The sequence below is a fragment of the Bombina bombina genome, chromosome 7, assembly GCF_027579735.1.
Source record: "Bombina bombina isolate aBomBom1 chromosome 7, aBomBom1.pri, whole genome shotgun sequence".
In the NCBI taxonomy this organism is placed as follows: domain Eukaryota; kingdom Metazoa; phylum Chordata; class Amphibia; order Anura; family Bombinatoridae; genus Bombina; species Bombina bombina.
Genome location: NC_069505.1, coordinates 5,798,476 through 5,814,166, shown reverse-complemented (window position 1 = coordinate 5,814,166; position 15,691 = coordinate 5,798,476). Strand labels below are relative to the sequence as shown.

The 15,691-nt window shown below is 42.1% G+C and overlaps 1 protein-coding gene across 4 annotated transcripts in view; it reads left to right on the top strand.

Moving 5' to 3' along the window:
- The window catches only part of DPF2 (double PHD fingers 2), a 442,311-nt gene that overhangs the window by 80,273 nt on the left and 346,347 nt on the right, over positions 1-15,691 (top strand). For 2 of the 4 annotated variants that reach the window (XM_053719942.1, XM_053719940.1), the window contains exon 7: positions 4,864-4,905. The exons of the other annotated variants lie outside the window; for them this stretch is intronic. In XM_053719942.1, the coding sequence (XP_053575917.1) occupies positions 4,864-4,905 (42 nt within the window). The remainder of the gene's footprint in view (positions 1-4,863; positions 4,906-15,691) is intronic. 4 annotated transcript variants of the gene reach the window in all.

Genomic DNA, 15,691 nt, shown 5'->3' with positions numbered 1-15,691 from the left:
TAACAAGACAATGCAATAGCACTTAGTCTGAACTTTAAATGAGTAGTAGATTTTTTTTCTGACAATTTTAAAAGTTGTCTTTTTCCACTCCCCCTGTACCATGTGACAGCCATCAGCCAATCACAAACACATACACGTACCATGTGACAGCAATCAGCCATTCACAAATGCATACACACTTAGTCTTGCACATGCTCAGTAGAAGCTGGTGACTCAAAACGTTTATATATAAAAAGACTTTGTACATTTTGTTAATGGAAGTAAATTGGAAAATTGTTTAAAACTGCTGCTCTATCTGAATAATGAAAGTTTCATTTTGATTGAGTGTCCCTTTAATTGCTTATATATACTACCCATATAGTAAAGAAAGTCCCTTTTTACAGGGTTTTGTCTACTGTCACTGTCTGCTTCCTATGGAGACTCAGACTCCTGCTCTATTAAGCCCGCGGCAGACAATACTCTCCCCTCTGCATGTGGATCCCTTAGCCACAAGACTCGTTACATACAGTGCCCGCACCTGCCCCTGGTTTGTCGTACAGCCGAGAGTAGAAAATAGCTCCTAATATGAGAAATACAATTACAGTGACAAATGGCTGCAAACATTAGATCATTTAAATTGTTATACGGACATTTGTATATTAGAGGTACAGCTGGTTTATTTCCTGATGATTTTTCTGTGTTAATCAAAGGTTCTGTAACGTTGTGTTTCCATCTATTTTATAATAAAGCAAGCTAATTAACCCCTTCATGCCGGGACTAAGTAAATCTTTACAAATTAAATCACGCAATGTCAAGGTTGGTATTGGATCATGGGGTACTGTCTACAATGGTAGGGCAGATTTCTTATTCTAAAAGTGCAGGAGGCTGCAGGTCGCCAGATCAGTTAGGGCAATCCTAATGGCATTTATAAACCAGCATAGTTAGGGTGGCATGGAACGTGCTAATGGCATTTATAACCAGCCCGGTTGGGATGGCATGGAACGTGCTAATGGCGTTTATAAACCAGTGCGGTTAGGACGGCATGGAACATGCTATTGGCGTTTATAAACCAGCGCGGTTAGGATGGCATGGAACATGCTTATGGCGTTTATAAACCAGTGCGGTTAGGATGGCATGGAACGTGCTTATGGCGTTTATAAACCAGTGCGGTTAGGACGGCATGGAACATGCTATTGGCGTTTATAAACCAGCGCGGTTAGGATGGCATGGAACGTGCTTATGGCGTTTATAAACCAGTGCGGTTAGGATGGCATGGAACGTGCTTATGGCGTTTATAAACCAGTGCGGTTAGGACGGCATGGAACATGCTATTGGCGTTTATAAACCAGCGCGGTTAGGATGGCATGGAACGTGCTTATGGCGTTTATAAACCAGTGCGGTTAGGACGGCATGGAACATGCTATTGGCGTTTATAAACCAGCGCGGTTAGGATGGCATGGAACGTGCTTATGGCGTTTATAGACCAGCGCGGTTAGGACGGCATGGAACATGCTTATGGCGTTTATAGACCAGCGCGGTTAGGACGGCATGGAACGTGCTTATGGCGTTTATAAACCAGCGAGGTTAGGACGGCATGGAACGTGCTTATGGCGTTTATAGACCAGCGAGGTTAGGACGGCATGGAACGTGCTTATGGCGTTTATAGACCAGCGAGGTTAGGACGGCATGGAACGTGCTTATGGCGTTTATAGACCAGCGCGGTTAGGACGGCATGGAACGTGCTTATGGCGTTTATAGACCAGCGCGGTTAGGACGGCATGGAACGTGCTTATGGCGTTTATAGACCAGCGCGGTTAGGACGGCATGGAACGTGCTTATGGCGTTTATAGACCAGCGCGGTTAGGACGGCATGGAACGTGCTTATGGCGTTTATAGACCAGCGCGGTTAGGATGGCATGGAACGTGCTTATGGCGTTTATAGACCAGCGCGGTTAGGATGGCATGGAACGTGCTTATGGCGTTTATAGACCAGCGCGGTTAGGACGGCATGGAACGTGCTTATGGCGTTTATAGACCAGCGCGGTTAGGACGGCATGGAACGTGCTTATGGCGTTTATAGACCAGCGCGGTTAGGACGGCATGGAACGTGCTTATGGCGTTTATAGACCAGCGCGGTTAGGATGGCATGGAACGTGCTTATGGCGTTTATAGACCAGCGCGGTTAGGATGGCATGGAACGTGCTTATGGCGTTTATAGACCAGCGCGGTTAGGACGGCATGGAACGTGCTTATGGCGTTTATAGACCAGCGCGGTTAGGACGGCATGGAACGTGCTTATGGCGTTTATAGACCAGCGCGGTTAGGACGGCCTGGAACGTGCTTATGGCGTTTATAAACCAGCGAGGTTAGGACGGCATGGAACGTGCTAACGGTGTTAAGGGGTAAAACAGCATCTTTCCTCCCCACATGTCCTTTATAAAGCAGTAACTAATGGCTAGTGGTGAGGTCACATCCAACAATTGTTAACAGAAAACTGTTCTTTAATGATTCATATAGAGCATACAATTTTAAACAACTTTCTACTTTACTTCTTTTATCAAATTGGCTTTCTTCTATTGTTATCCTTTGTTGAAAATTTATTGCAAGACTACAGAAAAGGCAATGCATCTCCATTTTTTTTTTTTGTATTTTTTTTTTTTGTATTACAAGAGACTTTCTGTTTACCCATTTATTTCCAGTTGCCACTTGGTAAAAGCTTTTTATCTGTTTGCCTGCACATTGAATGGTTAATGTCAGCGAGATACCACGTGCCACCATACACGTGTTTAGAAATGCTCTTTTAAAGGGCGTTACATTTTGTTTAATGTCGTCAAAATAAAACGCCTCTTTGTGTAGTTCACCTAATGAAAATGTGTTTGAACTACTTTTAAAAATATAGCTTATTTCCAAATAATAAACTCGCAATAAGAGCTCTGTAGAGAGCCTAACGGTAAACACACACCCTCATTTGATAGTTCTATACTATTGCGTATAATCACATCATGTGCAGTGCGAGATGTTCTCTAGCGTATAACTGACGAACCAAAAAACAAAGTATAAGCACCTACTGCTGTTATCTTAAAGCTGCAGCTGTTTGCTAGGACGATGCTCTAGTCCTGCAAATACCACGTGACTTCCGGCAGAGGGGGACGGTCTTGGGACTGGTAACGGTCCCAGCTTTGGGAGTGAGCTTGATAGATTACCGGTGACTTAAGCAATAAGGATCAGCACCCAGTGCATTATAGAGGAAAGCACCTAGGTAGCCCTCTGTGATAGGACTGGTATAATGAATATCACAGAGGGCTTAGATTTAAAAGAAAATTAGAAAAATGGGTAATAGAAGTGTATTGATTTTTTTAATATTAAGCTCTGTAAAATAATGCAAAACAAAATAGGTATTTACTGTCCCATTAAGTACTATATTTAAAACAAATCCTGAATAAAGTGCCATTAATTTCCAGTCATTGTCTTTTCCTGTAGTACTGTTACTCCCATGCACCCAAAGGGTTATTGTAGCAGGGCATAGCATCTTACAAGCTTTTTTACTTCCTCGTTTGAAACAATGTACTATTACCATTTCCCGGACTTCCTTTAGCATGTAGTGGTCCCTAAATGCCCTGCTTTGTTTTACTGTTTGCTATACGATTCCAGTAAGTGGCCTTCAATGAGCTGATATTTTATAAAGTCTTCTTTTATATTCATTATAATATATGAGAGGATTTTTATCACTTTGTGAACTACATTATTTTCTTTACATATGTTTTGAGTATCACTTAATGGGAGAGGAAGGCTGACTATCTCTTACCGATAGGCAAATGATTGTCTAACTCTGTAATCACTAAGGATGGTAGCTAACTCTTTTTAATGTAGCCTTATTCTGTTGTGTATTGCCTGCACCACAATAGTGCAGCAATGATTCCTGCACATATGGCACTTCCTCTCTAGAATGAAGTAAACTCAATTTATGTAAAGAAAGAAATAGTTTACACATGTATTGGTGAGCGTATGAAAAGAAGACTTTATAACCTATCACCTCATTGATTCGTTTAGGCTCCCTTTGGGAATTAGAAGAAAATATTTTCCCTTCTCGCAAACCATCCAGTTTGGAGGCAGTAGGCGTGAACAGGAGAGGTCGCAGGAAGAGATCACATGCGGTCACTGGCTGCAACTGAGGCACAAGAGGTGGCAAATACACAGGCGAGGGGCCCTATTGTGAAGTAGTAATGGACGAGCTTGACCAACTCTAATCGTTCCATATTGAGCATCAGCAGGAAGGACTGCAAGAGAATTGCTTAATCATCGTTGTTGAGTCCCAGCGACAACACGGCATAACCCTTTCAGACTATTGTGAGAGCGTTGGTATCAGTATATCTGCACAATCTGTTACCAGCAGTCTCTTCAAGCTCCCAGTTAAATACCCAGAACTAAAGCCACAACTGTTTCCCCCCTTTTTTCCATCTTGTTATCCATTTAACTGTTTGTGAGTGTTTAATTATTTAAAATTTAATTTTGAATGCTTAATTATTTTGTCCTTGTGTTGTGGGTGCAAGTGTAGTAATGTCGGAACTGAATATATATCTGTGTATGCTGAAGTGTGCATTGTGTTTTTTTTCATGTATTTATTTTCCTGCCTGATATACAGTGGCAGCCACTTGTAATTTATGTTTGTAACAAAGTTTAATTCATTTTTGGGAAGCGGACTGAAACCCCCCCCCCCCCCCCCCATCCTGATGCCGTTTTTATCTCTTGTATCACAGTGCTGGGTAAACTGATCCTAATATAAGTAGAAAGACCTTTACTTGCTCTCTCTTCTCTGTATGTGTGTGGGTATTCTACTCACTTCTTTCTTTGTTTCTTTCTTTCTTTGTGTGTCTCCTCTTTCAGACAGTTGCAAACTAAAGCAAACTTCGAAATTCTTCGAAAGAGGTAGTTCAATTTGCTCGCTTTTGCCCGCTAGATAGCCTTCTCCCCACCCCCACTGTGTCCATCTTCCCTGGCATTACAGCTTAGCATGTTGTCTTCTCTTGATCACCTGTACGTAAATTCCCCTGTGGTACATTTTAACCCTTTGCTCATCTGTCAGTTTCCTGTCACATAATATTTGCGTTGTCTATAGCACATTTTCATTCATCTAATTTAAAAGGGTCATTTAAAACCTATTGTGTCAATCACCCTTTATATCAGAGATGCCTTCCTGTACCATAAATACCCCACTGGCCCAATTAAAGATGAATTTCCCTCTGCACGTTTATGAAGTGTTTCTTTTACTTTATTTTGCAGGAAGGTTTCTAGTATCCTTAGTATTTTAGTAACCTAGATTAAAGCTTTTAGATCTTTTTCCTTTGACTTGATTAGAAATCGGACGTATTTGACCAAAAGTAATTTACTATTAAGAACAATTTGTTTTTATTCAGTGGGGTGAAATATAAAAAGAAATAAACAGGACGAGCCACTGTTGTGTGCTTTTTACCTCCATAGTTGAAAAACCGACACTCCTAGTGAAATTTTGAGGGAACTGCAACTTTAACTATAGATCGGTTTCCGCTTAAATATCTGCCATCTGAGAATTCTTGGTATTTATCGCCTCTTTTTAGAGCGTCAATGTATTCTGCAGCTCTATAAACAAAAGCTGCATGATGTACTCTACGGAAACTGTTTTTAGATGACTCCCCTGATTTATAGCTTAAAGCGACACGACAATAGAATGAAACTTTAATGATTCAGATAAAAAAAACAACTTTCCAATTTACTTCTGTTATCACATTTTCTCTTGGTATCTTTTTATTGACGCTCATTCCCGTGAAGGAGTGTGCATGGGACTTGCATTATGTGCATAACGGTGTCATATAGTGCTTAAGTCACATGCACACCGGTAAGTTCTTGGGAAGGAACTAGTTTTTACTTAGAGTGCAAGAGAAAGGTGAACTTGATCAGAGCTTATTTTTATTATAACGGCACACTCTGAATCGTAAAGGTTTCATTTTGACTTCCATGTTGCAATAACATGACCCTGCATCATCCATACCTTTTTTGTATGTTGTGTCATGAACAGCCATTGCTGTAACACAGGAGTGATGTTTTTTTTTCTCAGTAGTCTACACATTTCATTTCTATCTTATCTACAAGTCTTCTTTTCTCTCCTGCCCGTAATTAGAAAGCCGGCTAAGTCCTAAGTATATGAAGTTACTGAATTATTTAATGACTGCATATTAATATATTAAAGACTCCTTTATCCTCTCTCTTAAAGGCAGGTAGAAGGGTGGGCTAACGGGGTGATTTATTTTTGCACAGATAATGCTATGTTTCTGTAATATAGCACTATGTATACCCTCATGTTAAATCTAAAGAACAGAACCTGAGCGTGGAATTTATTAAAAAATGTCTCTTTCCTGAAGCTTCCCTTTTGTTGCAGCTTATGATTCTTTTTACCGATTGTATCTCATAAGATGACAGATATATAAAACACAAAAACAAATCGCTTGCCAGTGACATTTTGTTATCAACACCAGCTAATAGGTTTGTATTTGAGTTTAGTTACATTTTCTGTACTAGAGAGAGCTTTAAATCAATGATTCCGCTTAATCACAAATTAATGCCCTTCTGACTCTGTTTTTTTATCCAGATAATAGTTTAAATTATTACTTGGATAATGCAGACTTTGTAATGCAGCAGCGTTCTGTGGTTGGAATGGTGTTCACCAAATAGGGCGTTAAGTCTACTCCAACATTTGTATTGTTTAATAGATAATGCCTTTACTACCCATTTCCAAGCTTTATAGCCTTTAAATCACGGCTTGTTTCTAAGCCCCTGCAGGCCGCCGTTAAGTGCATTTCTTTTTCAAGATGCGATGAGTCCACGGATTTCATCCTTGTGTGATATCGCCTCCTGGTCAGCAGGAGGCGACAAAGAGCTCCACAGTAGAGCTGTATATATAGCTCCTCCTCCCCCTCCAGTCATTTTCTTTGCCTGTGTTAGTTAGATAGGAGATGGCAAAGTGAGGTGTTAGTAAAGATTCTTCAATCAAGTGTTTGTTATTTTTTAAAGTGGTGCCGCTGAGTACTACTTTGTGGTGGGGTGTAGCCTAGACCAAATCACTCTCCAGTAAAAAGAGAAGCATTTGGTGGCTTTAAGGCAATAGGAACTGGTGGGACATAATTCTCACTGCGCCTCCTATACATTTTTTGCTGCCCTAATATTGATAGCCTAAGCACTTTTAACTCAGGCTGATCTTGGTCCACAGGGCTATGCGATGGAGAAGACCTCTGCAAACCTGCTGGATTGCCATGCTGTCGCGCAGTATTCAAGGTAAGTGCTAACTATCTTTTACAAGATATGACGAGTCCACGGATTTCATCCTTGTGGGATTACACCTCCTGGTTAGCAGGAAGTGGCAAAGAGCACCACAGCAGAGCTGTATAAATAGCTCCTCCCTTCCCTCCCACTCCAGTCATTCTCTTTGCATGTGTTAGTGTTAGGAAGAGGTAAAGTAAGGTTTTAGTTTAGATTCTTCAATCAAAAAGGTTTTTTATTTTAAAATGGTGCCAGTGAGTACTATTTTTCTCAGGGAGAAATCGTTAATCATTAAATTCCCAAGAGGAGTGGAGACATCTTATTTTCTGCCCTGATGTTGATGATCTTAGCAGATATTATCTAAGATCCTGCTGATTCCCACAGAGCGGTTGAAGGTAGTGTAAAGAAATATCTTCAGTGTGGAGAACAGTGTCATGCTACAAGCAGCATTGAGGTATATTCAGTCATTTGTTTCTGGGGAGACTAGATGCATCAGAATAGGCTGACATTATTCCCTAACTGGGGAGGGGTAATCCGTATGCACTATATAGATGGTGTACCTGGAATTCCCTTTTATCTTGATTATCAGTGTTTATGGTGTTTCACTTATGCATATACTGTGTGGGCTGACGCTGGGAGATGCGGTTTGCTGCTTAAGGGCTGTCGTTATGTCATAACTGGCTTGGGAGAGAGCAATATTCAATGGTGTGTGTGTATAAGAGGGGCACATGGCGTTTTTAGTGATATAAGTTGGGAAACCGCCATGTTTTTTTCTTCCCATGCGGGTCTCAGTACGGCTCGAGTTACGCCCATGGTGGGCGGGGCCTAATTTCGCGCGCTCAGTATTCACCCGGATCGGCAGCAAGGTCCTGGGCTCCGGTGGGGCCTAAGTCAGTTTGTACACGAAGGGGTACAGAGAGACTTGGGAGCGCTACTCAAGGAGGATCAGTGTGATCTGGGGGCAGGTAGGCGCCGCAGCAGGGCTGTGGCGAGGTGCAGGGGCCTGGAGTGTGATAAAAATTGGTATATAGCATAACTAGACAAACAGAGCAGTATTGTTAGTGTGATAAAAATTGGTATATAGCATAACTAAACAAACTGAGCAGTATTAAGTTAATTTTGGCACATTAGGGCACCTTTTATTGCTGCAAACGTTGTTTCTTCTGTTATGTGTGATCAGTCCACGGGTCATCATTACTTCTGGGATATAACTCCTCCCCAACAGGAAATGCAAGAGGATTCACCCAGCAGAGCTGCATATAGCTCCTCCCCTCTACGTCAGTCCCAGTCATTCTCTTGCACCCAACGACTAGATAGGATGTGTGAGAGGACTATGGTGATTATACTTAGTTTTTATGACTTCAATCAAAAGTTTGTTATTTTAAAATAGCACCGGAGCGTGTTATTACTTCTCTGGCAGAGTTTGAGGAAGAATCTGTCAGAGTTTTTTACTATGATTTTAACCGGAGTAGTTAAGATCATATTGCTGTTCTCGGCCATCTGAGGGAGGTAAAGGCTTCAGATCAGGGGACAGCGGGCAGATGAATCTGCATTGAGGTATGTAGCAGTTTTTATTTTCTGAATGGAATTGATGAGAAAATCCTGCCATACCGTTAAAATGACATGTATGTATACACTTCAGTATTCTGGGGATGGTATTTCACCGGAACTACTCTGTTAAAGGTCACTAATCCTTTTTAATAACTATTTATCATGTTAAACGTTTTTGCTGGAATGTAGAATCGTTTACATTGCTGAGGTACTGTGTGAATAAATATTTGGGCATTATTTTCCACTTGGCAGTTTTTTTGCTTTAATTGTGACAGTTTCGTTTCTCTTCACTGCTGTGTGGGAGAGGGAGGGGCCGTTTTTGGCGCTCTTTGCTACGCATCAAAAAATACCAGTCAGTTACTTTTATATTTCCTGCATGATCCGGTTCATCTCTGATAGATCTCAGGGGTCTTCAAACTTCTTTGAAGGGAGGTAAATTCTCTCAGCAGAGCTGTGAGAATTCTTATAGTGACTGTGAATAAAAACGTTGCTTTGTATTTTTTATGTCAAATTTAATTATTGTTATTTTACTAATGGGAACAAACCTTTGCTAAAAGTTTTGTTGTTTTAAAGTTTGATGCTATAACTGTTTTTCAGTTCATTATTTCAACTGTCATTTAATCGTTAGTACCTCTTTGAGGCACAGTACGTTTTTTTGCTAAAAAAGATTATAACCAAGTTGTAAGTTTTTGCTAGTGTGTTAAACATGTCTGACTCAGAGGAAGATATCTGTGTCATTTGTTCCAATGCCAAGGTGGAGCCCAATAGAAATTTATGTACTAACTGTATTGATGCTACTTTAAATAAAAGTCAATCTGTACAATGTGAACAAATTTCACCAAACAGCGAGGGGAGAGTTATGCCGACTAACTCGCCTCACGCGGCAGTACCTGCATCTCCCGCCCGGGAGGTGCGTGATATTTTGGCGCCTAGTACATCTGGGCGGCCATTACAGATAACATTACAAGATATGGCTACTGTTATGACTGAAGTTTTGTCTAAATTACCAGAACTAAGAGGCAAGCGTGATCACTCTGGGGTGAGAACAGAGTGCGCTGACAATGCTAGGGCCATGTCTGATACTGCGTCACAGCTCGCAGAGCATGAGGACGGAGAGCTTCATTCTGTGGGTGACGGTTCTGATCCAAACAGATTGGACTCAGATATTTCAAATTTTAAATTTAAATTGGAGAACCTCCGTGTATTACTAGGGGAGGTCTTAGCAGCTCTCAACGATTGTAACACCGTTGCAATACCAGAGAAACTGTGTAGGTTGGATAAATACTTTGCGGTACCGGCGAGTACTGACGTTTTTCCTATACCTAAGAGACTAACTGAAATTGTTACTAAGGAGTGGGATAGACCCGGTGTGCCGTTCTCACCCCCTCCAATATTTAGAAAGATGTTTCCAATAGACGCCACCACTCGGGACTTATGGCAAACGGTCCCCAAGGTGGAGGGAGCAGTTTCTACTTTAGCTAAGCGTACCACTATCCCGGTGGAGGATAGCTGTGCTTTCTCAGATCCAATGGATAAAAAATTAGAGGGTTACCTTAAGAAAATGTTTGTTCAACAAGGTTTTATATTACAACCCCTTGCATGTATCGCGCCGATTACGGCTGCGGCAGCATTTTGGATTGAGTCGCTTGAAGAGAACCTTAGTTCATCTACGCTAGACGACATTACGGACAGGCTTAGAGTCCTTAAACTAGCTAATTCCTTCATTTCGGAGGCCGTAGTACATTTAACCAAACTTACGGCTAAGAACTCAGGATTCGCCATACAGGCACGTAGGGCGCTGTGGCTAAAATCCTGGTCAGCTGATGTTACTTCTAAGTCCAAATTACTTAATATACCTTTCAAGGGGCAGTCTTTATTTGGGCCCGGTTTGAAAGAGATTATCGCTGACATTACAGGAGGTAAGGGCCACGCCCTACCTCAAGACAAAGCCAAAGCTAAGGCTAGACAGTCTAATTTTCGTCCCTTTCGGAACTTCAAAACAGGAGCAGCATCAACCTCCACTGCACCAAAACAGGAAGGAGCTGTTGCTCGTTACAGGCAAGGCTGGAAGCCTAACCAGTCCTGGAACAAGAGCAAGCAGGCCAGGAAACCTGCTGCTGCCCCAAAGACAGCATGAACCGAGAGCCCCCGATCCGGGACCGGATCTAGTGGGGGGCAGACTCTCTCTCTTCGCCCAGGCCTGGGCAAGAGATGTTCAGGATCCCTGGGCACTAGAGATCATATCTCAGGGATACCTTCTAGACTTCAAATTATCTCCCCCAAGAGGGAGATTTCATCTGTCAAGGTTGTCAACAAACCAGATAAAGAAAGAAGCGTTTCTACGCTGCGTACAAGATCTGTTATTAATGGGAGTGATCCATCCGGTTCCGCGGTCGGAACAAGGACAAGGGTTCTACTCAAACCTGTTTGTGGTTCCCAAAAAAGAGGGAACTTTCAGGCCAATCTTAGATTTAAAGATTCTAAACAAATTCCTAAGAGTTCCATCGTTCAAAATGGAAACTATTCGGACAATTTTACCCATGATCCAAGAGGGTCAGTACATGACCACTGTGGATTTAAAGGATGCTTACCTTCACATTCCGATCCACAAAGATCATCACCGGTACCTAAGGTTTGCCTTCTTAGACAGGCACTACCAGTTTGTAGCTCTTCCATTCGGATTGGCTACGGCTCCAAGAATCTTCACAAAGGTTCTGGGTGCCCTTCTGGCGGTACTAAGACCGCGAGGGATTTCGGTAGCTCCGTACCTAGACGACATTCTAATACAAGCTTCAAGCTTTCAAACTGCCAAGTCTCATACAGAGTTAGTTCTGGCATTTCTAAGGTCGCATGGATGGAAAGTGAACGAAAAGAAGAGTTCTCTCTTTCCTCTCACAAGAGTTCCATTCTTGGGGACTCTTATAGATTCTGTAGAAATGAAGATTTACCTGACAGAAGACAGGTTAACAAAGCTTCAAAATGCATGCCGTGTCCTTCATTCCATTCAACACCCGTCAGTAGCTCAATGCATGGAGGTGATCGGCTTAATGGTAGCGGCAATGGACATAGTACCTTTTGCACGCCTACATCTCAGACCGCTGCAATTATGCATGCTAAGTCAGTGGAATGGGGATTACTCAGATTTGTCCCCTACTCTGAATCTAAATCAAGAGACCAGAAATTCTCTTCTATGGTGGCTTTATCGGCCACACCTGTCCAGGGGGATGCCATTCAGCAGGCCAGACTGGACAATTGTAACAACAGACGCCAGCCTACTAGGTTGGGGCGCTGTCTGGAATTCTCTGAAGGCTCAGGGACTATGGAATCAGGAGGAGAGTCTCCTGCCAATAAACATTCTGGAATTGAGAGCGGTTCTCAATGCCCTTCTGGCTTGGCCCCAGTTAACAACTCGGGGGTTCATCAGGTTTCAGTCGGACAACATCACGACTGTAGCTTACATCAACCATCAGGGAGGGACAAGAAGCTCCCTAGCAATGATGGAAGTATCAAAGATAATTCGCTGGGCAGAGTCTCACTCTTGCCACCTGTCAGCAATCCACATCCCGGGAGTGGAGAACTGGGAGGCGGATTTCTTGAGTCGCCAGACTTTTCATCCGGGGGAGTGGGAACTTCATCCGGAGGTCTTTGCCCAAATACTTCGACGTTGGGGCAAACCAGAGATAGATCTCATGGCGTCTCGCCAGAACGCCAAACTTCCTCGCTACGGGTCCAGATCCAGGGATCCGGGAGCGGTTCTGATAGATGCTTTGACAGCACCTTGGAACTTCGGGATGGCTTATGTGTTTCCACCCTTTCCGCTGCTTCCTCGATTGATTGCCAAAATCAAGCAGGAGAGAGCATCAGTGATTCTAATAGCGCCTGCATGGCCACGCAGGACTTGGTATGCAGATCTAGTGGACATGTCATCCTGTCCGCCTTGGTCTCTACCTCTAAGACAGGACCTTCTGATACAGGGTCCATTCAAACATCAAAATCTAACTTCTCTGAAGCTGACTGCTTGGAAATTGAACGTTTGATTTTATCAAAACGTGGTTTTTCTGAGTCGGTTATTGATACCCTGATACAGGCTAGGAAGCCTGTTACCAGAAAGATTTACCATAAAATATGGCGTAAATACCTATACTGGTGCGAATCCAAACATTACTCCTGGAGTAAGGTTAGGATCTCTAGGATATTGTCTTTTCTACAAGAAGGGTTAGAAAAGGGTTTATCAGCTAGTTCATTAAAGGGACAGATTTCAGCTCTGTCCATCTTGTTACACAGGCGTCTGTCAGAAGATCCAGACGTCCAGGCTTTTTGTCAGGCTTTAGCTAGGATCAAGCCTGTGTTTAAAGCTGTTGCTCCGCCATGGAGTTTAAACTTAGTTCTTAACGTTTTACAGGGTGTTCCATTTGAACCCCTTCATTCCATTGATATAAAATTGTTATCTTGGAAAGTTCTGTTTTTAATGGCTATTTCCTCGGCTCGAAGAGTCTCTGAGTTATCAGCCTTACATTGTGATTCTCCTTATCTGATTTTTCACTCAGACAAGGTAGTTCTGCGTACTAAACCTGGGTTCTTACCTAAGGTGGTCACTAACAGGAATATCAATCAAGAGATTGTTGTTCCATCCTTGTGTCCAAATCCTTCTTCAAAGAAGGAACGTCTTCTACACAATCTGGATGTAGTTCGTGCCCTCAAGTTCTACTTGCAGGCAACTAAAGATTTTCGCCAAACTTCTTCCCTGTTTGTCGTTTATTCTGGACAGAGGAGAGGTCAAAAAGCTTCTGCTACCTCTCTCTCTTTTTGGCTTCGTAGCATAATACGTTTAGCCTATGAGACTGCTGGTCAGCAGCCTCCTGAAAGAATTACAGCTCACTCCACTAGAGCTGTGGCTTCCACTTGGGCCTTTAAGAATGAGGCCTCTGTTGAACAGATTTGCAAGGCTGCAACTTGGTCTTCGCTTCATACTTTTTCCAAATTTTACAAATTTGACACTTTTGCTTCTTCGGAGGCTATTTTTGGGAGAAAGGTTCTTCAGGCAGTGGTTCCTTCTATATAATGAGCCTGCCTATCCCTCCCGTCATCCGTGTACTTTTGCTTTGGTATTGGTATCCCAGAAGTAATGATGACCCGTGGACTGATCACACATAACAGAAGAAAACATAATTTATGCTTACCTGATAAATTCCTTTCTTCTGTTGTGTGATCAGTCCACGGCCCGCCCTGTTTTAAGGCAGGTAAATATCTTTTAAATTATACTCCAGTCACCACTTCACCCTTGGTTACTCCTTTCTCGTTGATTCTTGGTCGAATGACTGGGACTGACGTAGAGGGGAGGAGCTATATGCAGCTCTGCTGGGTGAATCCTCTTGCATTTCCTGTTGGGGAGGAGTTATATCCCAGAAGTAATGATGACCCGTGGACTGATCACACAACAGAAGAAAGGAATTTATCAGGTAAGCATAAATTATGTTTTTTCTTTCATGTAATTAGCAAGTCCATGAGCTAGTGACGTATGGGATATACATTCCTACCAGGAGGGGCAAAGTTTCCCAAACCTCAAAATGCCTATAAATACACCCCTCACCACACCCACAAATCAGTTTTACAAACTTTGCCTCCCGTGGAGGTGGTGAAGTAAGTTTGTGCTAGATTCTACGTTGATATGCGCTTCGCAGCAGGCTGGAGCCCGGTTTTCCTCTGTGTGCAGTGAATGTCAGAGGGATGTGAAGAGAGTATTGCCTATTTGAATTCAATGGTCTCCTTCTACGGGATCTATTTCATAGGTTCTCTGTTATCGGTCGTAGAGATTCATCTCTTACCTCCCTTTTCAGATCGACAATATACTCTTATATACCATTGCCTCTACTGATTCTCGTTTCAGTACTGGTTTGGCTTTCTACTACATGTAGATGAGTGTCCTGGGGTAAGTAAGTCTTATTTTTTGTGACACTCTAAGCTATGGTTGGGCACTTTTATATAAAGTTCTAAATATATGTGTTTAAACATTTGCCTTGATTCAGGATGATCAATATTCCTTCTTTCAGACAGTTTCATTATTTGGGATAATGCATATGAATAAAACATTTTTTCTTACCTAAAAAATTGACTTTTTTTCCCTGTGGGCTGTTAGGCTCGCGGGGGCTGAAAATGCTTCATTTTATTGCGTCATTCTTGGCGCAGACTTTTTTGGTGCAAAAAATTTCTTTGTCATTTCCGGCGTCATACGTGTCGCCGGAAGTTGTTCGCGTTTGCGTCATTTTTTTGACGTTTTGCGCCAAAAATGTCGGCGTCACCGGATGTGGCGTCATTCTTGGCGCCTAAAGCATTTGGGCGCCAATAATGTGGGCTGCTTTTTTGGGGCTAAAAAAATGTGGATGTCATTATTGTCTCCACCTTTTCTCACATTATTTAAGTCATTTTTCATTTGCTTCTGGTTGCTAGAGGCTTGTTCATTGGCATTTTTTCCCATTCCTGAAACTGCCTTTTAAGGAATTTGATCGATTTTGCTTTTTATGTTGTTTTTCTCTTACATATTGCAAGATGTCTCAGATTGACCCTGGATCAGAAGCTACTTCTGGAAAAACGCTGCCTGATGCTGGATCTACCAAAGTTAAAGGGCCACTAAACCAAAAATCTTTCTTTCATGATTCAGAAAGAGAATATAAATTTAAACAACATTTCAATTTACTTCTATTATTTATTTTGCTTCATTTTTTAGATATCCTTAGTTGAAGAAAAAGCAATGCAAATGGTGAGCCAATCACACGAGGCTTCTATGTGCAGCAACCAATCAGCAGCTGCTGAGCATATTTAGATATGCTTTTCTTCAAAGAATATCAAGAGAATAAAACAAATTAGATAATAT